Source organism: Pelmatolapia mariae, linkage group LG10_11 (assembly GCF_036321145.2).
Source record: "Pelmatolapia mariae isolate MD_Pm_ZW linkage group LG10_11, Pm_UMD_F_2, whole genome shotgun sequence".
NCBI lineage: Eukaryota > Metazoa > Chordata > Actinopteri > Cichliformes > Cichlidae > Pelmatolapia > Pelmatolapia mariae.
This window is the reverse complement of record NC_086236.1, coordinates 25,034,492-25,061,242: the sequence shown is the minus strand read 5'-3', so window position 1 is coordinate 25,061,242 and position 26,751 is coordinate 25,034,492. Positions and strand designations below refer to the sequence as shown.

Here is a 26,751-nt window from a genome sequence, read left to right as displayed (position 1 = left end):
AAGAACACATGAAATATGTCATACTGGTGTAATATCTCTCTCTCTCTTTCTCTCTCTCTCTCCCTATATATATATATATATATATATATATATATATATATATGAAAGGGGGACATGATAAGGTAAACGAGTCGCCAGTCTATTTATGCATGAATACGCATGTATAACCAATTTCTCTGCTTCCGAAGATTATTTTACAGCTGTGGAGAGATTTAAATATCTCCTCTACTGTACTGGCTGTGTTCCAGGTTATACACACACACATACACACAGGGGAGGAGAAATAAAGAGGGGCTCTTTATTTCTCTCTCTGTCTGCCGTTCTCCCCTCCCCTCTCCTCTCGCATACCCTGCAAAGTGTGTTTGATAAGAAGCTCGCGCGCCTCATTCGCTCGCACCGCGTGATTGACAGTCGGCCGGCCCGCCCCCGTCGTTTCTGTGCACATGGATGGGTCTGCTGCGAGAGCGAGAACCAGCATCGGAGAGTGGAGTGGAAACAGGAAGAGGAGGAGAAGAGGGAAGAAAGGAGAGGATCGTGCGAGAGACGAGGTGGCCAGGAGTTGAAAGGGAGGAAAAAAGGGGAACAGAGGGGCGTGCGACGAGAGAGAACCAAAACAAAAACAACAAAAAAAAGAAGGTAAAAGAGAGGACCGCGGGCGGGTGGGCAGGAGGGAGGCGGAGGGGGGACTGGATGTGCATTTATGTCTGAGTGGAAATGTGTCGCTTTGTGTACAGCACTGTGGAAGGAGAAGTGTAACTGTTTTCTGTCCCCGTGCATTGTTGCTGTTATTTGTGTCACTATGCCTGAACGATCTGCCTTGGATGAGCATACTGCAGTGTGTGTGTGTGTGTGTGTGTGTGGTGTCTGCAGACTGCCGCACGTTCATGCATGAAGCTCCCTCTCTCTCACACACAGACACACACACACATGCATACACACACACACACACATACATGCACACATACATGCTCACGTGCAGACACACAGCATGCGCAAGAACAGAAATGTGATGGGAGGGGGAGGTTGAAGATAGGGGAACTGTTGCAGTTACACTCTTGTTATGGCTACATCGGTGCTCTCCGGCACATTTAAACTGTTGAATATCCTCTTGTGTGAGCATGGAGGGAGGGAGAGAGGCGTACAGTAGTAAGGCTCTTCAGTGCAACCAAGTGCTGTAATTATGGCTTCAGCTCAGGTCTGAACTGTGTCACTTGCTGGGCTCCTCTCAAAGTTCACTTCCCTCAACATGTTTCACACAGTGGTTCTTTGGCCGTGCGTTGACTCCATCCAAATATCTGGGTCACGTTTGACAACAGAAGCGATCCCTTTTTGTGAGTTTTGAAAGGAAAAGCAGCAGTCTGACGTTACTGTCAGTAATGTGAACCTGGTGTATGCTTTCAGCTGAAAGGATCAGCGCAAGCAACCACCTGCACGTGCATTTCTAGGTTACCATTCTCCCACAAACCCAGCTGTTTGTCACGCGCATTCATGCATGCATCCAGCGTCTTCTTCACTCCTGCTTCATAGTCTTTTGTTAAAGAGGGGGAAAAGAGCTGTACAAATAAGCTTCTTTTTTTTTTTGCATTGTTTGCAAAAGGCACCCCTCTTTCTTGTTCTTGACCTTGCCTTGGTACATTCCAGCACCCCCTCGGAGGGCTGTGCTTTATGGAGCATACACTGGGAAGAAGCTGCTGTTACAGAAAGGGAGAAGGGGGATAGAGCAAGAAGGGGTGTGTGTGTATATGCGTGTGTGTGTTGGGGGTTATTTTTAGAAATGTGATTGATATTCGCCTCATACTGTACGTTCTTTCTCTGCGATGGTGACACTATTTAAGGCTGGCGTCCGATAAAATCACGCATGTGCACAAGTGCCTGCCCGGTCTCTTGTTTCTCGTCTGTACATTGTTGCCCGTCCGCTCTCCTCCATCTGTTCGCCTCACGTCTCTGCTCTGTGTTAGCTTAGCAATAGGAGACCACCAGAGGCAGCCCATCGTTCCTTTTATGGTATAGGAGCTGTGCTACATATACACACACACGCACACACATGCACATGATGGAGCCTCGGTGGAAAAAAAGATCTGCACATCTGCAGCGGGGTCACTGCAGTCGGCGTGGTGGAAGATTTGCATGAATTTGACAGCTTGTTTCTGAAGCTCTGGAGATCTCAGGAGCTGACAGAGCTGCTGTATAAACAACACCCAAGCCTGAAGAGAGCGAACAGAGAAATGTGGCAGGATCCATTAAATCCTATAGCCCCCCCCCCCCCTTTTCCATGTCAAAATTCACACACTAATGCAAAAACTCCCCTCCTTGCTCGAGGCCTTCCTCCCAGCTCTGGACTAAATGATATCATTGGTTGCCAGGGATACAAGGACACAGCGTGCAGAGAAAAGGAAGGGTGAGGCATGGGCAGAGCCGTACAGATTGCCTGGAAGAGAAAGGGTGGGATATTGGATATCAAAAGGGAGGGAGAAGAAGAAAAAAAAAGAGCCTTGTTGAAACAAGTAAGGAAGAGAGCAAAGGCAAAAGGGCAGACCAGCAAGGAGGGGAAGGCAGGAGAAAAGAATGCCTGCCGGCTTGTCAAACCATGCTTCCTCTCCCCTCTTCCTCACAGCTCATTTAATTCTCTATCTCTTTGTCTTAGAGGGGGTCAGGTTTGCAGCGATGTAGATTTTTGCAAAAAAAAAGAACAGAAAGAAAGAGAATGGGCAGGTGTACCTAGGGGACAGATGAGATGGAAGTGCCCTTTTTCTTAAAAAACAAACAAACAAAACCTTCCTTATCTTGTACATCTGTGCACCAACTGGCGATGGTATTTCCTCAGTCCTTTTTTACTGTGTGTGTCTGCCTGTGTGTGTGTGTTTACCAGCTAGCCAAGGATGAGGATGTCTATTTAGAGGGATCCGAGACTCCGCTGGTCTGCTGTCTTTCTATTCCTGCCTGACAGCATCATCTAATTTGGACCAGAAAGTCCCCACTCCCACTCACCCCCAACTCCACCAACAACACTGTTCTCTCAACATTTATTTTGAAGGTAAGACTGGTGTAAGAGATGCACAAACATACACATGGGTTCTACGTTTGGTTTCAAATAGCCAGATGTGGGTTTACATGGCTGTCCTTCTTTGGTGGCATGGAAAGAGAAAGGAGATGGTGGATTTAAGTGAATACTAGGCGTCAACAAATGAAGGCTTTTTACCTGTCTGCGCACAAACGTTACACACTGCCAAACCAAAGAGGGGACTGTAGTGGCCCAAGGTACAGTGGTAATTGAATGCACCTGGCATTTCATACAGTCAGCTCTTACATACTACACTTTTGGAATTGTGTGTGCTTTCTTTTGGGCTATCTTGCTGTGAAGGGAGTTTAACCTGCAGCAACTTAACCCATTCTGCACATGACATCATGTGGCCTCGCAGCTACAGCCCAGATGTCTTGAATTAACTCCTGCACACATGGGTTTAATATTGGAGCCACAGAGCCGTTGTTGTGTGGAGTCAAATGCAAGCTGGTGCTGACTGACGGCTCCCCCTACAACACTGTAAGCAGGGAGGGTCTATACCAGATGGGTCTGCATACCGTTGCCCCATCACTTGGAAGCACAGCAACCGCAGCACTTTGTCCGCTGCATGCAAGTAATTGCTTGGGATCAGTCACAAACACTCAAAATACATTAACGGAACCAAGCGATATCTCAGCTAAGGAGACTTTTACTGATAAAGAGGCAGATTGGAATTGCAGACGTTTGAAACAGCAGATTTTTAGCAGGACTGGGGTGGATGTCGCCAGATGTGTTGCATCTGCTGCACAGCATAACCCAGCGATGACTGATGTCACCCAACTCTATATGTGAAAGTGAAAGCATGCAGTGTTGTTGTAATGCATGCTAGCAGTGCAACGTTGTGTGCACGCTTAAAGACCTGTTGTGTTCTCAGTGTGCTCTAAAAATACATCTAAATGCAGTTGAGTCTGAAAAGCCTAGAGCTACAGCATTAGGAACTGTCTGGCCTCAGTTGCTCTAGCAACTGGTTGGAAATGGTCCCTTGAAGAGGCTGCTTACTTCACTCATTCAGCACTCACAGAAAGGTTAATATAACACAGCTGCAACAGTCTCACCACGCACAGAACCATGAAACAAAAAACAACAAAAAAACCCTACTTATAGTAGAATTAATGCACAGTGAGGGAAGTGGTGAAACGTTGCATGCCAGTTCATCATTCATTGTGAGAAATGAAGCCAATGTCTCACCGTAACAGCAAAGCTTTCTTCAGCAAGAAAAGTGTGCCATTATTAGAGGCAGTAAGACATCTTTTCTGTCCACGCTAATGAAAGTCCTACGTGTGACTTTTCTGTTTCAAGCAATGGAAGCAATCACAAAAGTGGAAATAAGAATTGAGGCTGTAAGACACTGTAAAAGACAGATACAGTGCAGCAAGCTCCTGACTTGATATAGATTGTGGCTTAGGAGGAATATAGGGAAACGCAGAGCTCCTGGAATAGCGGCTGATAAAGCTGGCTAGAATGAACTCCTACTGTGGATGTCTGCTGCTGATTTGAGCCACATCTACCATCAGCTCTGTCAGTAAATTAGGGACTTATGGCTTGAAGGGAATGGTGATAAAATAAGTACAGCAGGCCACCATGGTTTTTTTTTTCTTTGTCTTCAAAGTGAGGTTGCCATGGTCCATGGTCTCACTGCAGTGGGCTTTTTTTTCCCCATCACTGGGTGACCACTGGCTGTGGTGGCTGTGATTAGAGAGAAGCTGAGTGCACAGTGCAGCTCTGGCTGAGTGATGGTATTACCACTGAGCAGATACAGTGCAGCAGCAGAAAATTCGGCGAGCAGAATTAAATCTACCGGGAGCACACAGAGTGACAGTGTGGCATCAGTTTAGTCACAAACCCACATGATTTAAAAAAAAAAAAAAAAAGCTTCTTATAACGCCAGAAGAAATACAAGTGTTGTGGAAAAATGCCTTGAACGGAACGTTTCACTTAACCACGTGTTTTGTCCACAGACTGCTTTTTTTGCTCTCAGGTGTGAAGTGGAGGGCCTCCAAAACACAGACCAAGACTGGTAACCACATAAATATTTTTGTCTGTCTCTGTACTCTCTGTGTGTGGGTGTGTTTGTGCGTGACTATTTAAAAGCAGACATACTTCACAATTTGGCGCTACCGTATAGAGTTTGTTATCACCCAAAGTCCTTACTGCACTACAACCCAGAGCTGCATCAACCTGAGGTATAAGTGTCATGGAACTAAAGCTCCCTGTTTTATATAAGTGGTACGAATGTAGGAATTAACTACAAATGAAAATTACTGCACAATGCATTGTAATGGACACTGAATACCGTATACAGCATGTATGCAGTATATGCATTTCATATACCTAGGATGTGCATGCTGAAATTTGTGTTAAAAGTTTAAAGGAGCATAATTTTGAAATTGCATTTCATATAGTCAGGGTATTTAAATATTTACAGGTTGATTTGTGTTTTCAGCATTTTCACAACTTACATATTAAACTCTGTGCATGTGTTTGTGTGTGTGTGTTCCAGGCTGCATGTATCACCCAGCAGAGCTCTACTCTGGCCGTAACACATGGGACTCCTACTCAGCTGGAGGACCTAACAAAGGACAATGGGCTCCTGTAAATGCTCGCCCCTGGAGCCACACACAGAGGTCAGCAGCACCGTCCCCAAACCCACACACAAACGCAACACTTGCAGGACAGTATTTCATTTAAGGGGTACACATGTGATTCACCTGCAGCAGATAACATGTGCTATGCATATGCCTCACCATACTATATTCGTTTTTTTCTATTTTCATGTCTCTGATCATATTGAAATGAAAAAGATTAACCACTAAGGCTGCATCAGTTAAGAAAGCCAATGTGACTTTAAAAAAAAGATTCTGGGTTTAAGCTCACTGCGGCCGTTGGTAGTGGAACAACTCTATGCTCGAACTTCCTCAAACAAGGGTCACTTGAGCACGTGAGACCTCAGCCTTTTGTAGTCTGGGCTGACTCAAGATAAGAGCCACTTTATGTGGCTGACTGATCAACTGAAACTCTGATGAGCATATTCATGAAAAGCTCTCACTTCATGTGCAGCTGTGGGAATAAACCCGTGTGCGGTTTCAACAGACAGGCTTGTGGTGAATGAAACTACAGCATCTTCAGCTGCAGTTGGCACAAGACTCAAGTCTAGCTATTCAGCTGCAACAGTTGAGGGTACGCGCTGATGAATGCGACTGTAGCTCATGCAGCTATGTGCAGTTGCGGCTTTTGGAGAGAAATAGATAATAAAGCTGAAAGGAAAGCGCTCGTTTTCAGCTCCATAGTTTTCGTCCTATTGCTAGGGTAAAGCTGCTACAGTAGCTTTGCATGATTCGCAGATCAAAATAATCTTCATGCATTTTATACGGAGCCTTGGTGCAGCCAAGTTCATCTAATGTCTGAAACAAGTCATTTTAGTTTTCTTTCCACTACCTTCAAGCAAACTTAGCTTCTGATTGGCTGCTTCTCATAGCAGCAGGTAGGTAGAGAGTGTGTTCTTGCAGACAAAGCGCTGTGCATGAGATGACCATATAAGGGATATCAGCTGTTATTCACATCATACAGAGCCAAGAGTTTAAAAGCATACTGCCTGGATATAGTGTTTTAGAGCAGTTTGAACTACTGATAACAGTAATCTAAATAAGTAATGTAGAAATGAACCTGATCCTCTTATTGCACTACTTATTTGATGTGTTTATTATGCGCATCCACCACTTAAAGTTTAAATAGTTTGGTTGAGTCATAGTGGTTACCGTGTGCGGTTAAACTAGTGGTTCTTAATCAGGCCCCTCTGGTGGAGCATAGAGCCACTGCAGGGCTGTAGGTAAAAACATAAAGCTAAATATAGTATTCTTTATTTAACATAAGTAAACAAAATTCTGCTAATGCTGTGGTGATAGCATTTATTTCACAGAGAAAAAAAACACCTTGAAAACATTTTCTTGTGGGGTGTGGGCCGTAAACTATTTTCATTTTCTGAAGAGAAGGCATGCCAGGAGAAATTTTAGAAGCAGTGGGATTAAATTATTCTTGCAGAGACCTTTGATGAACAAGCTGTGGAAGTTTAGCATGAGGGAAAAAACTGGATTAGAGTCGCTGTGAAGGAAAACCTCATTTCTGAGTATGTCCAAAGTTGTGAGCAACTTTGAGCAACAGTGAGCTACATTTAACATTTATTTACAGAAAACATTTGAGAAATTAGCTTTAATCTGACTTCAGGCTACGAGTAAAAGCGTCACATCTTTTGAACCAAATTAAGACAACACAATTTTTTTTTTGTCCCCCACTATAGGCTGCAAGAAGGGCGCAAACAGCCATATCATTCTCTGTCAAGTCGTATTTATAGCAGGTAAGTATTTATCATTCATACTGCACTTAAAAGGGGTTTGTGTTGACCAGCTTTCAGAGTTATGTGCTGTGATTTGTTACTGAAACTGCTTTTGTCAGTGTCATTTTCTCTAAGCTGGCTTCACTCGTATTGAGAAACCGAACAGTACAACTCTTGATGCCCTCATGGATTTGAGTATTGACCGGAAAAGTCTCTGTTGTACTGTGGTGTATTTACCATTAATGCCTGTCCACAGCGTGGTCCTGAGTTTAGTTGTTTTCATGACAGGGGTGACAGAACAATCAACCATGTCCCGGACAAAGGTATCTCAAAGGGGCATAGCCAGCTGCTGCGAATTTGGGATGGTAAAGAGGTGCAGTTTGAGGTCCAGAACTGGCATCACAACTCCATCCGTTCGTTCCACATCCGAGATGGCACCAACAATGGTTATCTGCCAGGACCAGAGGAACGCTACGCAAACTGGCAAAACAATGTCAGCAACTTTGTGGTGAGGTGTTGCCGATAAGTCATTAGTTAATGAATCTTGACTGTACTGTTTTTCTTTTCCCAATAGAACGGGGGTCCTCGCCTGCATCGCAACAACAGGGAGCTTCAGGGAACCACGCCAGAGAGATGGGCCCACTCAGACCCCCGCAGGAGTTTCCCAGACAGGATGGTGAACAACAGAACAGGACCATGGAAACGGCCAGCCCTCCACCAGCGACGGGAGCAAGCGCATCATCACAGTCCACCCCTAGAGCACCCATTAACCCCCCGGGATGAGTGTCCAGCTAAGAGGAGAAGAGACTTGGGACCCGATCAGGTAAATGTGTTTGATTTGGAAACACAACCTGTATTTCATTTTTTAAACGCAAAATGTGTAAAATGTCACTGCTAGATGTCAGGAGATTGCGGTCAGCCAAGAGAGATCAAAAGCGTTCAATGTAAGCAGTAACCCATAACTGCTATGGTCAACTTTTTTTCTACTATCTGTGTATAAAAGCATTTTTGTACACGCTTTGTTTTAACATATTTGAATAACACGGAAAGAAATCAGGAATGAAAAATGGATATTAAATATTTTCAAGTGTTTTACGTTTTTTACCCCGTAAGTCACCTCAAAACCCCTGGCCACAATTCATCTATGGTGAGTGCAATAGGTATCCACGTCTGTAAAACTGTGCAAAACGTCTGTTCAATGGCAGTTATGCTGAGATAAGTTGTTGAGGATATCCAAAGACTTTCTGTTACAATGCGCTGTTTTGGCTGCTGTTAGCGGCGGTTTTTACCGCGTTGGCTACTGTTAGCTGGCTCAAGTGAAACTTTCTTTGAAGTGGCTCAAAAACTGGAAGTAAAGTTTATGTACATCTTCGTGTGTTAGAGCCCTGACTTCGGTTCACGAGCAGAGGCTTGAGGTGAGGAAGAAGAGGATGGTATTTTATACAGATGCTGTGTTATCCCTTTCCCTTGTGTTTTAGCTTGTTGAAGGGGAAGCCTTCTCAGACCATAAAACATAGGACTTTGGCATATTACATATGTAGCTAGTCTCTAGCCACATACAGGAAACTCAATTTGCGAGATCGATGATGTCCATCTCGGACACTCAAACACTGTATGTTTAATGGATTCGTTTTAAGTTCACGTGAATGGATCAGTTTGTTGAACGACATAATTACTCACTAATCAATGTTTATTTCTGAATAAAACATTGTTTTTTTCTATTAACCTCAAAAACCAACTGACTTAAACACTACCTGTACATCATGGTGACTACAAGTCTTGTTTTTCTGGAAACACTGGAAACACTAAAGATAATGGTCTGTCTTCTCTGTCTACTTGGACGTGGGACATCAGAATAATATTTACTCTTGGTGGTTGAAGCCGATGCCTGGAAATACTTGATAATCAAATGCACTGGACTGTTGAAGGCTTTTTATTTCTAATATTTTTGCAATAAACACATTGCAGCAGTGTTCTTAAACTTAGTCAGATAATTTCATTTGACCTTACTGTGCCGATTTCAACTGCTGTCACTATGTTTACATGTACACATTTATATGCTACATGGCATTTCATTTCTGTGTAACAGCCCCACCTATTGGTGTAATGCAGTTTTAAAAGAAAGGATATTTATCTGTTTAGGCTTGTCACACTGGATCCAGGCACTTACCTTTACTTGCCCATGCCCCATCACCACCTCACCAACAGCGCTCCAACCAGGACGACTGGAAGCCTCCAAGTGACAGGGCGGGTCCATGCCACCACTCTGAACACAGGACCTCAACAAAACAACAACAGGTGAGCATGTACAATTTGTATTATTCCTCAGATTTGGCACAACCGTTGATTCCCAAATCTGGTTTTTCACTTTTGCAGGAAACCTCTAAACTGCGAGCTGGGAGACACGGCTTCAGTGACCCAGTGCCGTCCAACCAGAGCTGCGGCAGGAGGCCACCGCATTATGGAAGCAGAGGGAAGGTCGAACGGAAAATCTCATCTTCACCAGCAGACCACACCCGTGTGCCTTACAGCCACCAACACCATCACTATAACCATCAACGGCACACAGGCCAGCCTAGAGCACCTCAGCACAACGCCCCACTACACCCTCTGGAGGATAAGGAGTTTTGGAACCATTATCACAAACAAAGCACAGTAAGAGATAAACTACTATCACACTTTTATTTCAGCATGCTATTTTACACATATTAAACAGGTAGAGTGTTTTTATTGCAAAGCCATATGCTCATAAAGTGTGGGTAGATATTTAAATAGCTATTTTTGTTATTATGTTGCTCTTTATCACCTTCAGAATTAACAGGAGACAGTATGTTTTTAAAGGGGTCATGCTCTGGTGACCTTGATGTTACTTGTTGTGTAGAGAGAGAAAAAGTAACCTGGTCTTTTTCCACCCATCCTGAGGATCCTCCAGAGTGTTTGGGATCTGTATATCCTAGCTACAGTACCCTATAGTTAAATCGATTAATAATGATTCTCATCAGTGTCAGTACTGTGCTTTCTTCCACATCCCCAGTTTTATTGTGAACCTAAAGACCATTACACACCGAGTACTTTGCGTAAAAGTGACACATTCCACATTTTTTCAGATGCAAACTTGTCGACCGCTTGTTGAAGCGCTGAATTTTAGCAGAAAATTAATTCTCAAAAAACGCACTGTGAAAAAAGTTGACATGAAGTGATGATGAGCTGATCCTGATGTTTCTAAACAAGAAAAGGAAGAAAAGGAGATTCTGAGTTCATCCAATTCTCACGTAAAGGCAGCAGCAGGGAGAATTTCTTGGTTTGGTCCAGGAGTTCAAGCTGTATCACGAACACTTTCGTACATATTTCAGGATGTCAGTGGGGTAGTTGGAATTCTTGTTGACAGAGTTTGGACCACATCTGAGGAGGCAGAGAAGTAATTTCCGAGAGCAGATTGAGCAGTGTTTAGCTGTGTGTAAACAGGTAAAACAGTATCATTTTACTATTTACATATCATTGCATATTCAGTACTAGGGCTGCACGATTAATCGTTAGAAAATCGCGATCTCGATTCATACTTATGTGCGATCTCATTTCCAAATGACAACGATTTAAAAAAAAAAAAAAAAAAAAAAAAAGACGACGACGATTGTACCGCATTTTGATCCGGGACGTAATCTGCATGAAAACAAGCGCTCACTCTTCCTGCTCAACAAATGACAAGGGCGGAGCCTTATACCACGTGATACAGAAGCTGTGCCGTGATGCTCAAATTGGCAGGGAAAAACAACGGAGAACACGTCAGGGATGACGAGAAAGTGATAGGAGAAAATCCGTCCCGGTCAACCACCCAAACATCAATAACGGGAACCTTATACAGCGCTTCCCTATACACGTCGAACTCCCGCAGGCACAAAGAAATTACGGAGGCTATTACTTATCACCTGACCAAAGATATATCAACACTGTGCAAAACGAGGGATTTAGGAAAATGATCAACACCCTAGACAAACGCTACACAGTGCCGTCCCGCAACTATTTTTCTATTGTTGCACTACCTGCTCTATACACGCAGCAACGGTGGAGACGGAATTTCAAGCAGTACAACATTTTGCGGCAACCACAAAATGTGAGGCATTTATTGTTTTTATGTTTATTTATTGTTTTTATGTTCAGTTTCAACTGTTACGAAGTTGATGTGCAGTTAATAAGTGCAATAAATGTCTGTGAAGGTTCTCAGTCATCCAGGTCATCGTAGTCAAAGGAGTTAGCAAAGAAAAGCGTCTGGACTTCTTAAAGTTGCTTGAAGACGTTTCACCTCTCATCCGAGAAGCTTCTTCAGTTCTAAGGTCAAATGGCCGAGAGTCCCAGATTTAAACCCAATAAATATTTATATTGGAAAAGAAAATCGTGAGAGAATCGTGATCTCAATTCTAAGCAAAAAAATCGTGATTCTCATTTTATGCAAAATCGTGCAGCCCTATTCAGTACCGTTGCGGGCTTTGAGCTACAAGCATGCTTTTTGCCAAATTCAGTGATCTGATTGGTCAGAATGTTTATTTGCATCTGAAAACTTAGAAAAATTGAGCTTGGTCCCAAAAAATACCTGACAAATTTGTCCAGTAAAATTACACGGTCACTTGCACAGACACGTGCACCAAGAATAAGTGAGTCTGAAAGATATTTTTAACACTTAACCAGTTTTACATGTCTGGTGTGTAAAGGCCTTAAATGTACACAAGCAGTGTAAGTACAATACAGCTTAAAGTTACTGATGTAAAATGAATTCTGCAGGAGAATCAGCGCATTCATCAACGGACAAATTCAAGGGACCCCTCCCTCTCGAAATCTGGTGTAAACTCTCCTCAGTACTCATCTGTACTCTGTGGTCCGAACAATGGAGGTTCTACTTCCAGCAGTACAGGTGCTCCTTCCAGTCCTTCTTCAGACAAAATGCTCAATGGCAGAAAAGATTCACCAGTCATTCAGCCGCGTTGTCCCAGCCTCAGTGGGCAGCTAAAGCTCCAAGAAAGTCCCAGTGTCATCCCGAGACCCAGTCGGGCATCAAGTACATCTCCGACACCCCATGCTGGTTCAAAATCTAGGCTTTCAGACCTCAAGTACAGGAAGACCTCACAGCTCCTCTGCTCACTGCAGTCTCCCCACGATAGATCAAGAGTGGACAAGCCTGAGAGGGAGTTAGAAGATAAAAAGTCTGAATCCAAACAAAAGTATAAGCTGCTGAAAAAGGAGAAGAAGGGTGACGTTCCGAAGATGGGCAGAAAGGGTGAGGACAGAAAAAGGCGGAAGAAAAAAGAGGAGAAAAGGTTGGCCGAGAAGAAAAAGAAACGCGACAAAGCATCTAAGAAGGAACGAAAATTAGCCCTCAAAATGAAAGTTACAGAACAGGAAATGTTTTCTTCCGTCTCTGTTTCCACCTGTCTAAGTGAGGCCAAAATAAGTAAAATGGAGACTTTGAACGGAGAGAATCAGGCCCAGTCACCACCCAAACACAAGCACAGGGACAGGAGTGAAAAAGGAGAAAAGACTACGCATAGGTCATCCACAAACACCCTTCATCCCAGGTCCACTTCACAGCAGCCATCCTCAAAGTCTGAAAATCACAAAATGCTCAAAAAGAGCAGCAGTGCCCCAGAAACCCCTCTTCCTAAGAAAACCAGCCACCACCAGGCCAGCAAGCGTTCCACCATCGTCTCAACCCAACTGGAAGGTGAGCCAAAAGCAAAGCCAGATGACACACTCCCTTCCCTCTTATTTAAAGCCTTAGCGCCTCTCAGCACAGTGTGCTTAGAGCAGCAAGGTGGGCAGGGAGGAGCTCTCAATGCTCCAGACCTTCAGCCTGTGGCTGTGATGGGAAATTTAAGGGAAACAGGAGACAACCTTGCCAACACACCTCCTGTGCTTAGCTGGCAGGGATCTCCAGTATCAGATCTTGGAGATGATGAGGAGGAGCTAGAGAAAGGTGTACTAAGCAGACCTGTCCTCCAGCTCAGCCCCACTCAATGTCTTTCACCCCCTCCTGTAGAGAGTGAAAGCACTGATCATTTGAGTGCAGAAGATTATTCCCACAGCAGCATGTCTGAATTCTCCGATCTACCTTGTACAATTGAACAAGTTTTGGAGGAAGAAAAGGAAGCGATGATGGACAGCAGCGGGAATCTGTCTGGCTCTCCCCTTCATGAGTTTCACAATGATGACGCAGGTCTTGATGATGTCTTTGAGAGCCTGGCCACCTTACTTGCCAGCCAGAGGGTCGCGTGCCGAGGTGGTCCATTTGGCGGTCCTCCTGCTAGTGATGCCAATGGAGTGAAGTACTCTTCCTCTCTTGAACTGGGCCCAGAGAATCAGGACTTCTTCCCTACATCAAATCCCACAGAATCCTCCGAACCCAGTAATCAATCACCAGTTCACATTACCTCAGACACACTTGAAGAATTCCACAGTCGGACAGATGTGAGTAAGCCAGCCACCAGCTCAATGGTGCAGGAAAAAGAGGAGGAAAATGAGAGTTATGTACAAGATGTGATGAAACAAGACGACAGGGATGCAGCAATCCCGGTGGAGAGGACGGAGACTCTTTTGGATGGGGCACTGAGTGCGGAGCTGACTCTGACCACAACACATACAGTAATGAAGATGGTAAAGAAAGCTCCCTCTACCAAGGAAGAAAGTGGAAACGGCACAAAGACAGAACGTGCAGGCAAAGAGAAAAAGAGAAAACAAAAGGTAAAGGATGGCAAAGGAGAGGGAGCGATCAAGATTAAGATAAAGAGAGAAGAAAATAAGGTCATCAGCTGTAAAATTAAAACAAGTAGAGTACCCGATGTAAAAGACAGCGACGCTTTATCTTCAGTGCCAGTTATTTCATACTCAGCCAGACCGGTCAAAGACAGCATGAAGGGCCAGACTCCTCAGGAAAATCAAACCCCAAATGGCAAAGATATCGAAAGACAAAAAATGGACACTGGGAATTCAAATGCAACAACAGATGAGAAGAAAGGGTTCGATAATGAGACTGCCTGTGTAGTCGGAAATACAGACATTACCACCTCAAATTCAACATCAGCTGTATCAACAAGTCCAACCAAATTAGATCGTCCTGCACCAGCAAGTAAAGTGGACCCACTGAAACTGAAAGCGCTGTCCATGGGCTTGTCTAAGGAGCTGAAGATCCTCTTGGTTAAAGTGGAGAGCGGCGGAAGGCAGACATTCAACATATCAGAGGTGCAGGAGCACCAAATCCCAATCCCACTTTCCAAGATCAGCATCACAAACACAGCCGCTGATGTCATCAGAGCATGCAGGTGAGTATAAAGCTGACAAATGTGCTACCAGCTCACTGAGTGTTATTCACTTCTCTTAATGAGTGTTAATGCTCTGGTATCATTTTTTTTCCCTAGGGGGGCAAGTGTGAAAGGGAAATTCAAGGAGTCGTACTTGCCTCCCGCATTCTCGGTTAAACCCAACATTGCAGCCGAGACCCCCATTCCTCGTGATAAGCTGAATCCTCCTACACCAAGCATCTATGTGAGTATGTGCTAATTAATGGAGCTCAAGTAACCAGACTTCAAAAGTAATCTTGTTTTTAGCCACGCTAACAGGCTGGTTCTACGGATCATGCTCTCAGTTGGCTGACCAGCTTAGCCTAAACTCAAAAACCTGCTAACCTTTCTAGCTTAGCTTAGCCATTCTCAACTTTTGAAAGGTTAAGAATGAAATCTCTTGGAAATTTTAAAAAACTGGATGGATTGCAGTTAAATTAGTTTTTATGGATATACAACAAATCCCCATGTTAACATTTAGCTCAGTTCTATTTCTTGGCCCGTTTATTGGTTAGCAAGCGAGAGCTATCCTAACACACCTTTTTTGAGAAATCTGTAAATTTCAAACCTACGGTGAGGACTTTTCCCCTGGTTTCCAGAGAAATGTTCTCCAACACTGCATTCAGATCTCATCATAGTTTACCCTGTGCTGTTTTCACATTACCACCTCAAAGTTGGAGAGCAAGAGGGATGCCTTTTCTCCGGTTCTGCTTCAGTTCTGCACTGATCCCAAAAACGCTGTTACGGTCATCAGAGGCCTCGCTGGCTCACTCCGCCTTAGTAAGTTTAAAGTTCCATTACTGTTAAAAAAGGATTTTACTTTATTGTTTTGTTCAAATCATCACACAAGAAGCAGGAAAGGTAAAATTAGGCACAGATTGTTCAGATAAAAATGCAACATGCTATGAAACTGGTTTGTCATAGAAGTAGGGGATATTTTAATAGTGCTGTATCTTGCTGTATAACCCATTTTAATTTTGACAGCCACATAACACTTCCTGCTTCATCTTTCACATTTGAATGCAAAACATGTATTCTCAACTGCGATGTGATGGCCTGGCAACCACTCTTCTATGATTGCTGCTTTGAATTCATTTGCATATTTCAGCGTACATTTTACAATCAGCTAAGTAGATACAGCTACACCGGTCTCAGCAATTGAACAGGAAAAAAAAAAGTTTTGTTTTTGTAATTATCTGGTAATTATCTTTCTTTGTTTCTTTCTCCATCGCAGATCTTGGTCTGTTCTCAACCAAATCTCTGGTGGAGGCCAATTCGGACCATGCAGTGGAAGTGAGGACTCAGGTTCAGCAGCCTGCTGATGAGAACTGGGATGCAAGTGGTGCGAGTCAGACATGGCCCTGCGAGAGCAGCCGCTCACACACCACCATTGCCAAATACGCCCAGTACCAGGCCTCCACCTTTCAGGAGAGCCTGCAGGTAGGCATCCTCTCATGTTACTTGTATGCCAATTAATGTTGGGTAATTAAATAACTGACCGAATAATTGAGTTGCACCAGCTTTTATTTCAGCTCATGGCTAAATAGATTTTAAAGAAAAAGCAGAAATGCTCACTTTACAGACACTGAGGCTCATGCAAAAGCCCATACAAGCAGATTTGCTTGGAAATAATAGAAATGACAGATTGAGGTTTTATAGCCGCACTTGTTCTATTTGCTTAAGTATGAAAACACAGGCATGTACGTTAATTTATCATGTTATTCTTTTTATGTTCATTATATCACTGTTTATAGGGAGATGGGAAAAATGACTGTTCATAAACACACAACATAAACAAAATTTCAACAATGTACACGTACACATAACACACACGTAATGCAACCACATACACGTACGTACATGTAAAAATGACAATGTAGATGTAACGTAACATACATGGAATGGTACCAACATAGACCTAACAGCATCAGTGTCCATGTAACGTAAACGTACTTTCTTGCTTTAAAAGCTGCTTTTGTAGCTACAGGAATTGTATGCAAATTTGAACAGCATAGAAGAAGCAGCTTTTGGATAGTTTAATAGTGTACTGTTATCACTGTCCTTAGCAAAAACACTTACAGCACCTAGCTACATGCCACTTTTTATGTCTTAGATGACATATTGTTGGCAGATATAGACATTTACTAGTAATCTTTAAAAATCGTATCACATGTTCTAATGTGATTGCTGACATTGCTAAATTTGTTGTTTGCCTGCTGGTGTCTTTTCACCCCAGAATATCATTTTTTAAAGGACACTTCAGGTCGGAAGTTCAGCAACATTTGCTAGACCAGGGTATTATAATAAAGCAAACAAAAAAAGTTCAAAATAGGGTGTATGGCCAGGTGGCTTCGGGTCATTTATTCTGTCTGTTAAAGAGGAAAGGGGATTGACCAGTAGAGAACATGGGCAACAGTATGTGACCCAGTTCCAAAAAGCTCCTATATCATTACAGTCTGTCTGCACATTTGCACAGTCCGCTGCATTAAGCTCCATTTTAAACCAACTGGCTTTTAGTCAGAGTGCATTATAAATCCCTCCCAACAAGAAGTGTGCATCAATGCAGGCTTTCTAACCACACCTGTTTTGTGACCGATATGGAGGAAGCTACACATGCAAAACAAATAAGCACTATCTTTGGTGTTTAAAAAAAACAGATTACAGCTGTGATTTGAATATGAAGGCAGTGTTTTGGATCCTCTTGCATTCATTACCAGGGACAGAAATCTGAGCCGTCCTTTTCCTACTGCTGTGCTACTTGAAGAATAAAGGCTGCAAGCTCTTTCATGTATCCAGCACAGAAAAAAACCAAACAAACAAAAAAGAGGTATGAATGAATGTAATCATAGGTCTGAATATAACCTTAAAAAAGGATAAGTGGTAACATTTTGGAAATGTTGTTTTTAAACGTCTGAATGAAACGGAAGGTTGTTGGGTGCAGTTATAGGCACGTTATTAATGTGTTCATCTGATAACAGTATAAAACAAAGCATCCAAGGATTGCAGAGTTCATGTTTCTGTCTGAGAAAGGCAAAGCTATCTCAAAGCTAAAAGTCCTGTCCCGTAGTTAAGAGAACCTTATTTATCATGAAACAATATGGTGATCTTTTGTGTGTTAGACAAATGTGTTAACCGCTATGCTATAGACTGGAATTAGGTTGAAGTGTGGTCCATGAACTAGAACTTAAATGTTGGTTTACTTGAATAAACAACAGTGATTTGCAGTGTGTTAAAAACATTTTTAAAGTTGTATGGAAACTAGTGTTTTGTAAATTGGAGATTAGCTTTTTTTTGTCATCTCAGATGTGTGAGATGTATATTTTTCAAGTTGGCTTTCATTCTGCTAGAAGAAAGAATCCATGCTTCTGTAAATAAGTATACATGTGTGCTGTGTGCCACTGTGAATGATAATTCAGAATTGTTTTATATTCTTAGACTTGTATTTACTTTTGATGCAGGTCTGTCCATCGTTTAAAACATTAGGGGGAAACTAACAGTATTTTAAGGTATTTTGTTCAAAGGTTATTTGAATAAAATACATTAAATGAAGGTTGTAGGTTAGTAAGCAGATGTGTAGTAGTTTGTGTTTAACAATTTAAGTGTCTGAAGTGAGGAAATCAACACATGCAGGCAAAGACGTGATTGACTTCACAGATGTTTCTGTCCAAAACTTACCTTGAATTTATGTAATCATGCATTTGTTATCAGTTATAAGCTAAGCTCATGCAGATGTGTTATAGGAGGAGAAGGAGAGTGAGAATGAGGAAGACGAGGAACAGACTCCAAACCAATCGGCAGCCACAAAAGCCGCTCTGACATTATCCAACAGTAAAGGCAATCATACCTCTAAAGCCAGTTCTGCGTCCATCTTGAGCAAAGCTCAGCCTCCTCATGCCAACAGCTCTCTGAGGTTAGTGAAAAACTGTGATCTGTTTGTGTAAAAGGTCACCGTATTACAGCGAAGCATATTCATGTTAGGCTTGTGTCTCTTCCCAGCTCAGAGCAAAAACCTGTTGGAAAGATCATTAAATTCGGGACCAACATAGATCTGTCTGATCCTAAAAGGTAAGATCATGTTAAACTTACCTAATCAAGGATCCACAATGTCTCACATTACCTTCTTTTTTTAAATTTTTTTTATTTGACTTTTTATTTTTTTCAAGGTGGAAGCCCCAGCTGCAGGAGCTGCTGAAGCTGCCAGCTTTCATGCGAGTGGAATCCAGCAACAACATGCTGAGTCACGTCGGTCACACCATCCTGGGCATGAACACTGTCCAGCTTTACATGAAGGTGCCGGGCAGCCGTACACCAGGTAAGTGTGTGTCTTGAATCAGGAGGGGTTTTTTTTAATGTTTCAAATGAGGGAAGCTTTTCAAATTAAAAGGACTGCTTGTGTTTCTCATCAGGTCATCAAGAGAACAACAACTTCTGCTCAGTTAACATCAACATCGGGCCCGGTGACTGCGAGTGGTTCGCAGTCCATGAGCACTACTGGGAACCTATTAATAATTTATGTGAAAAGTGAGTTAAGAACTTATTCAGTTGAAATAAAAATGATACAAAAGATGTTACTGTAGCCTGAATTGCTTTGGTCTTTCCTTCAGGCATGGAGTAGACTACCTTACAGGGTCCTGGTGGCCAGTTCTAGAGGATCTCTACAGTTCCAACATCCCTGTGTACCGCTTCATCCAGAGGCCAGGCGACCTGGTGTGGATTAATGCAGGGACTGTGCACTGGGTCCAAGCTGTCGGCTGGTGCAACAACATTGCTTGGAATGTGGGACCGCTCAACTGTGAGTTACAAGGACAAAAATAAAATAAGCCAAAATCAGCAGCTTCAAACCTCTTTGTCGAAAGTTACTACTTAAATATGCTGTTGCCTTTTTTCAGCCACTGTTTTGTGTTTGTTTTTTTTTCACTCCTCCAGCATACCAATATCAACTCGCCCTGGAGCGCTTTGAGTGGAACGAGGTGAAGAAGGTTAAGTCTATCGTTCCCATGATCCACGTTTCCTGGAATGTGGCTCGCACCATTAAAATCACAGATCAGGATACCTTCAAGATGATTAAGTAAGATGTGTGTTCACATCTACAGAATACATGTGTGTATGTGAGGGGGCGTTAGTTTAAATCTTTCACTGCCTTCCCCTCCCTCTATGTCTCTCTCTCTCAAACACTCAGACACTGCCTGTTGCAGTCCATCAAGCACATCCAGATTCTGAGAGACCAGCTGGTGGCTGCAGGGAAGAAAATCTGTTACCAGAGCCGCGTGAAAGACGAGCCAGCCTACTACTGCAACGAGTGTGATGTGAGTGACTCTACTGTTGTGTGAAAGAAGTGAAAGCATGATACGAGTCCCACTTTCAAAAGTCGAGCGCGGCGTTAGTTTATTCAGGCTATGAGGTCGCTCAGCTGACACCCTTTTACACACCCAATTGGCAAATCCATCCTAGAAGATGCTGTTTGTGCTGCTTTAGCTTTCCCTCAGTGCTGCATACCTGCAAGCTGCTTTGCAACCCTCCTCTGCTGTAGCTGCTCCTTTTCATGCTGTTTCTGGCATAAGCAATGTTATATCTGCAGTCGCTGATACCTGCTTTGTCCTGTGTTGGGGCTTTGCTTTGGCTCTCCCTATGTCTGTATATAGAAGGGTCTGGAAGATTCCCCAACAGAGTCATACCACTAAATATGAACTAATGCTTGACTAAAGTGGTGCTGACTACACTGTGTTTGTGCAGGTGGAGGTGTTTAACTTGCTGTTTGTGACCAGTGAGAACAGTAGTAAGACGACCTACGTGGTGCACTGTGAGGACTGTGCCAGAGCTAAGAGCCCGTCGCTGACAGGAGTAGTGGTACTGGAACAGTATCGGATAGAGGAGCTGATGAAAATCTATGACGGTTTTGTGCTGGTTAGTATGATTTTATAATCTCTAATTGTCACTTTTTAATCTGGCATCTGGAATGAATTAAATTTCTCTATTCAGGCTGTTTTTTGTTTTTCATGGCATCTCTATCATGCATTTGGAGCTACGGTGCTGTGAACAAGTATTTCCCCCATTCTTGATTTTTTTTTTTCACATATTTGTCATAATTACATGTTTCAGATCATAAAAATATGTATTTGACAAAAATAACCCAAGTAAATACAAACTTTAGTTTTTAAATGAGTTCAATTTCATGGACTGTGTGCAGGCCTGCAAGACATGTCTAATCAAGAAACCACTTTAAAAATGCTGTCTGACAAAGTGGAGTAGGCTAAAAGATCTGAAAAAGCAACACATCATTATCATGAAACAACTGAGAAACAAAGTCGCTGAAATCTGTAAGTATAGAAAGCGTTATAAAGCCATTTCTAAGGCGTTGGGACTCCAGCAAACCACAGTGAAAGCTATTATCCACAAATGGAGAAAACTTTAATGGCCGGCCTACCAAAATTACTCCATAAAGCTTTTAACAAGTCATCCAGTAGGTTATAAAAGAACCCAGAACAACATCTAAGGAACTGCAGGCCTCACGTCCCCCATTCATGATTCAACAGTAAGAAAGAGACGAAGGCTCATCTCACGTTTGCCAAAAAACATCTTGATGATCCTCAAGAAAATATTCTGTGGACTAACTGGACAAAAGTTGATTTATAATTATTTATTTATTTTTTTTGCATCATGTAACGGTAACAGAGCATGTCATAAAAAGAACATCACACCAGCAGTCAAACATGGTGGTGGATCTGTGATCGTCTGGGGCTGCTTTGCTGCTTCAGGGTCTGAGCGACTTGTCATAATTGGTACAACCATCAGTTCTGTTCTCTACCAGAAAATCCTGAATGAGGATGTCCTGCCGTTAGTTCGTGCCCTGAAATTTAAGCACACTTTGCTTTTGCAGCAGGTCAGTGATTCAAAACACATCAGCAAGTCCTCTGAATGGTTCAAAAAAACAGAATTAAGGTTTTTGGAGTGCCCAAAGTCCAGATTTAAATCCCCCAAAACCCTCCAATGTGGCTCACTTAAAACAAATTCTCTAAAGAAGAGTGAGCCACAATTCCTCCACAGCGATGTGAAAGACTCACTTCCAGTTATCACAAATCCTTAATTGCAGTTCTTGCTGCCAAGGGTGACACAACAAGTTACCAGGTTTACTTTTTCACATTTTCGCTTGGTAGGTCTAGATAAAATTTTGTATTTACTCAGATTATCTTTGTCTAGTATTACAATTTGTTTGATGATCAGAATTATGTAAGTGTGACAAATATGCAAAAAGCTAAGAAATCAGGAAGGGGTCAAATACTTTTTCATGGTATTGTTTTAGCAAAATTACCTTTCTACGTTTTCTTTTTAACAGGCTCAATGAGCTAGCAAATTTGTGAAGTTCACAACCAAAAAAGAAAATCAGAATTTCCCTGTAACTTTTATTTTTTTCCAAACAGCTACATTGCTTCACTTTACCAGGTGATATCATCTTGCTTCCAAATCATGTATTTGTCATTTAAACTGAGAATAGTCATCATTCTCAAAAAGCACACTGGGTTGGATGAAGTGCTGTTTACTGGTGGCTGATGTGGCGCTATTATGTTAATCCAGCCTTTAGAGTTTCTCCCTTTAGAAATGTGTGAATGTAGTCATAGAGAGAGTTTATTTCTCTCAATTTCTCTTTTTTTTTTGTTTTTTATTGGGTTTGGTTAACCTTCCCTAGAACTGCTCTCATCTACCTTTATACATATCAAATAAGTCATGTGTTATTTGGCTAAAATTGATATTACTTTTGGCCATTTTGTAAAATCGGGGTTCACATTATGATTTCTTGCTGCAGTAAGGGAGTCTACTAGGTTCCCTGTCCTGGTGCCTTTAAATAAACAACATCCTTATTGGCGCATACTTGCAGATACTACTTGTCTGCTTTGAAAAATGGTCCGCAGTAATGTAATGAGTATTTAATAACAGCTCTTTCCAAACCCCCAGCTGAACTGTCTCTCTTCCTTTTTTTTCTCCCCTCCTCCTTCAGACTCCAACTCCAATCTCAAAGTGAGGACTCCTCCACAGTGTCTTTCAGCCATAACCAAAACTCTAATGGCAGCACAAATGTTGCCTTCAAGGCAATCTGTTCCTGCAAACACTGTCTCAATCAGCCAATCACGTTTACTCAGTATTGTTTACATCACACAGTAAGGTATGGATACTCAGCCAGTCCAACTATATAGCTCACCGTCTTCCCCATACCAGCTGCTGATTGGACATGTGTTTTGAAATAGAATGACTAGACTGGTACTTTTCACGAGAAGCATTTTAGATAAGGACAGGAGAAAAAAAACACAATGTGAGCACTGCTAGCACTGAAAATCAGGTGATATATTTTCAACGGACACTGCTGTGATTCAAAAGCGTCAAGTAGCCAGTTCTGTGTATTGATTCAGGTACTTTTATGCAAATTCAGTAGAACTTTTTTACACCAATCTAGTTATTCTATGTGTCCATGAATTTGCTGTGATTCTAATGTACCAGCAGGGGAAACGCTTCATAAGAGAAGTAGCTGATTGTCACATTTGGCATCGTACTGGTTTCTGTTTCTGTTTATTTGTTGTTGGGTTTTTTGGGGTTTTTTTCGTATTCAGGTAAAAGCTCTGACATTTGTAACTCCTGTCTGTAAACTCTCTGAGGTGCTATTCCAATCTTATTTATGCTCGTTAGATGCTTAAAAAAAGTTTTACCAGCCTAGAAGTACACCACATTGGCCTTGTGAACTTTAGAGGAGAGATAATTAGAAGATTAAACACACACAAAGGTTTTATGTAAGCATTAAAAAGACAAAAACACAAATTTTTATCAGTGTCTCTAAAATACGGGTTTAGCAGAGGACTAAAACGATGTTGTTCTTATTTGAAAATTAAGTGTGCAGAAAGAAAAACAAACTTTTTTTATTTGTTTTTGGCTTCTTCACAGGTCTAAATGGTGTTAGGTGTGGGTCTATGACACATGGAGGAAAAAAGGCATTGTGATGTCTTTTTCTTTTCTCTTTTTTTTTTAAATTATTGGAATGGGCAAACAGTTCCAGTTTTATACCTCTTTTGTTTCAATTTTCTTGTTTCTAGATGACAGAGAAGATAAATAATTGTAAATTGTGAATAAATTTATGGGATGAGCAGTGGTGTGCATAGATGGGGTGCGAGAGAGCAGGGGTCGCCGTTCGGGTTTATGTCAGTGAAGTGCTCGTGAAGTGAAACGTCCGGAGGGACACACAATCATGTTATAATGCAAAAACCAGTGAGGTCAGACTGCAGGCCACGTCAGTATCGTCGGTCCTGAAGGGTCCAGCTCGGTGCGCTGCTGCTCAGAAGTTTGGGTTGGTTTCGGAACATTTTTTGTTTCTGAAATAAAAGCATATTTGGTTTTTATCTAATGCGGCATAATGCTGAACAGACATGTCACATGCTACAAAACAATTTCTGATTAATGGACAAAGTCGCCATTGCTTCTAAGAGAACCATCACTCCTGTGTTCTGTGGTGTTTCCTGTTACAGCTTTATCGTGCTAAAAGGCTATGTGATCGTCAGAAGAGTGTTTTTGTAAATTAAATGAGTACATGTGAAAATGTTTTTTGAAATAACGGAAGCAGTAAATTTGGCTAGTTCAGTTGTAGCCAAAAAGAAATTGACAAACTAGTCCTAATCAGAATGGAAAGAGATTTTGGAGAGGCTGGTGCACAGCTGAGGAAGAGGAAAAGTCCATCACTGACTAAAAACTGGTTTGAGAAACAGGTACCTCACAGGTCCTCACCTGGCATCTTCAGTGAACAGCAGCTACATAACGTCCGTCTCAGTGTCTGCAGTGAAGAGGTGACTCCAGGATTCTGGCCTTCAAGCAAAGTTGTGAGGAAAAAGCCATATTTTGCTGTTCGGTGGCTAGTCTTCTGCCCGTCTTGTGGCTTTTTTGTGGCACTGCTTAGACGCCTCTTCACTGCAGATGTTCAGACAGGCATTTTATGGGCACTGTTGAAGCTGCCAGAGAAGACGCCATGTGGCATCTATTTTTCAAACCGGAGACTCAGATGTACTTGGATACTTTATTGGCTGCACACAAGGACCTCCGACTTCTCTTGGTTATAAGCAGATTGTGCTGGTTCAGAGAAAGCTATCATATACACTGTTTTATTAAATATTTTTGAATAGCTTCATTATTTAGAACATAAACCTTCTGATGAAGCAGCTGCAATCAGTCAAACAAAGGCCAATGCTCCAGCTTCCGAGCATGATCACTTAGCCTTTTAACTTAATAAACTTGTATTAGGTAGCACAGTGTACCGCTGGAACACACGATGCTTCCTGAAAACAGCCCTCCATTAAAATAGTCACTAATGATGTATAGTTAACGATTGCAGTGGTCACTGATCATCATTTACAATGTGTCTAATTTAAACTAATAATTATTAAGTAATTTCAATTTTTTTCCAAAAACAAATTACTTTTTTATTCTAAAAAAAAAAGTGCACCAAAACTTTTGAACAGTATTGCATGTTCAAGAGCGGCTGAATGTAAATATGACAGGAAAGACCCAGATTTCTTTGTTTAACAGAACATCAAATGATTTTCATTGTCATTAATTCATTTTACTGCTTATATTAGTAATGGCACATTTATTGTTCATATAACCTTCTTTAATTTTGGGTTCACTTTTACTTGGCTACAAAATGTGCCAAAATTTATGTAGCTTCACATGTTGAGATTTTAAGTCAGATATTAATGCAATCTATAATGATGTTGTTTTTTGTTTATAAACACAACTAATTTTGTCACAGACACTTTTTATTAATTCTAAGCTACAAGCTAAAAATCTCACGCGTGCTCTGTAATGTAGTGTGACGCTGGAAGGCTGGTTACCATGCTGTATGGGCCTAGCGCTGCTTCAAAGTACATTCAGCAGCTTTTCTTCCTGCCGTTGTCTTTAGTGCTCACTCCAGAGGCTCGAGTCTGTTTTTGAATTTGGATGGCGGTTCAACCTCACTGTCATATAACCATTATAATAGAATGCCCACGAATGACATCTTCCACATCATACCTCTGCCCCTCATTAGTCTGTGCACACCATTCACTGTACATAATGTATCTGTTTTCAGGTTTGCTAGAAGACTGTAGATTTGTTCTCAATCAGAAATTTTAACTCGTCTTTGGTCGGACTTGTCCACCTTAGTCATTTGTTTCTGTTGTTGCTATATTAAAATACACCCTAAAAATATCTTGTTTCACTGTAGTTTAAATAACTGCAATGGGAAATCGTTCCCGCTTTTATACCTCTTTTTTTTGTTGTCAGTTTCAGTTTTTTGGATCACAGAGAAAATGGAAAATTGTAAATTGTGACATTATTTATACTGTACATTGTCGTTTTCTTATATATTTATTGCATATCAAAGGATACGTCACTTGACAAGGGGCTACAAGGTATTTTAAAAATGTAGTATGGTCATAATGTGTTGATAGGGGAAGTGCAATCAGGGGGGTGGTTTAATTTTCATGGTGCTAGACCCCTCCTTGCCTCAGTGCCCCCTCATTAAACAGCATATAATGATATATGAACATAAGTCAGTGATACAACTCAAACCAACCATTTGGTGCTCAGAACCATTTCAACACAGTTTACTGGTAACAGAAATGGAATGATGTCTTTGTACTGTATCTAACAGATAAATACGAGATCTTTTTTAACATTTTTTTTTTCCATTGTATGAAATTCATAATCTTGTAAGGCATTAGTGATTTTATGATGAGCATTAGCAGTAGTTGTAACTCTTGACACTTTTGCAGAGACTTTTAGGGATGTGACTTTTAATGGCGTCGAGGTTTTTCGTGTCTTGTCTTCATTATTAGGATTATTTGGAGGGTGTAATAATGCTTTTTTTCCCCCTCTTGACTTGTTTGATTTATGCTGCACTTACTGTTTGAAAAAGAACTCACATAGAAGAAAAAACCTGAGCCAGACCTGTCTTAAATCCCTCTGTGATTTTTCTGTGACATATTGTATGGTTGTTCAAGAAAATAAAATGTTTTGATAAATTA

General features: G+C 41.8%; 1 protein-coding gene across 5 annotated transcripts; it reads left to right on the top strand.

The window, feature by feature from the left end:
• Positions 1–402: 402 nt before the first annotated feature.
• On the top strand, positions 403–26,751 carry kdm6bb (lysine (K)-specific demethylase 6B, b). 5 transcript variants are annotated; one of them, XM_063488389.1, is made up of 22 exons: positions 406–636; positions 2,870–3,034; positions 5,020–5,078; positions 5,562–5,685; positions 7,356–7,412; positions 7,680–7,884; positions 7,966–8,214; positions 9,534–9,689; positions 9,768–10,046; positions 12,168–14,698; positions 14,795–14,921; positions 15,391–15,496; positions 15,951–16,156; positions 18,457–18,626; positions 18,713–18,781; positions 18,880–19,028; positions 19,123–19,237; positions 19,321–19,508; positions 19,643–19,784; positions 19,896–20,022; positions 20,450–20,620; positions 22,710–26,751. In XM_063488389.1, exons 4-22 carry the CDS (start codon positions 5,567–5,569, stop codon positions 22,731–22,733), a joined length of 5,190 nt encoding a protein of 1,729 aa, XP_063344459.1. In that variant the 5' UTR covers positions 406–636; positions 2,870–3,034; positions 5,020–5,078; positions 5,562–5,566; the 3' UTR covers positions 22,734–26,751. The 5 variants fall into 5 exon arrangements, 4 of the variants coding, with proteins under 4 accessions (XP_063344459.1, XP_063344457.1, XP_063344458.1 ...); XM_063488387.1 differs by having other exon boundaries at positions 2,874–3,034; positions 9,534–10,046; XM_063488388.1 differs by having other exon boundaries at positions 9,600–10,046.

Bases quoted from the DNA above. Each gene is read 5' to 3' on its own strand.
- kdm6bb (XM_063488387.1), top strand. From the start codon at position 5,567: ATGTATCACCCAGCAGAGCTCTACTCTGGCCGTAACACATGGGACTCC. The intron at 19,238-19,320 runs GTGAGTTAAGAA...TCTTTCCTTCAG, and splicing joins ATTAATAATTTATGTGAAAA to GCATGGAGTAGACTACCTTA. The intron at 20,621-22,709 runs GTTAGTATGATT...CTCCTCCTTCAG, and splicing joins TCTATGACGGTTTTGTGCTG to ACTCCAACTCCAATCTCAAA.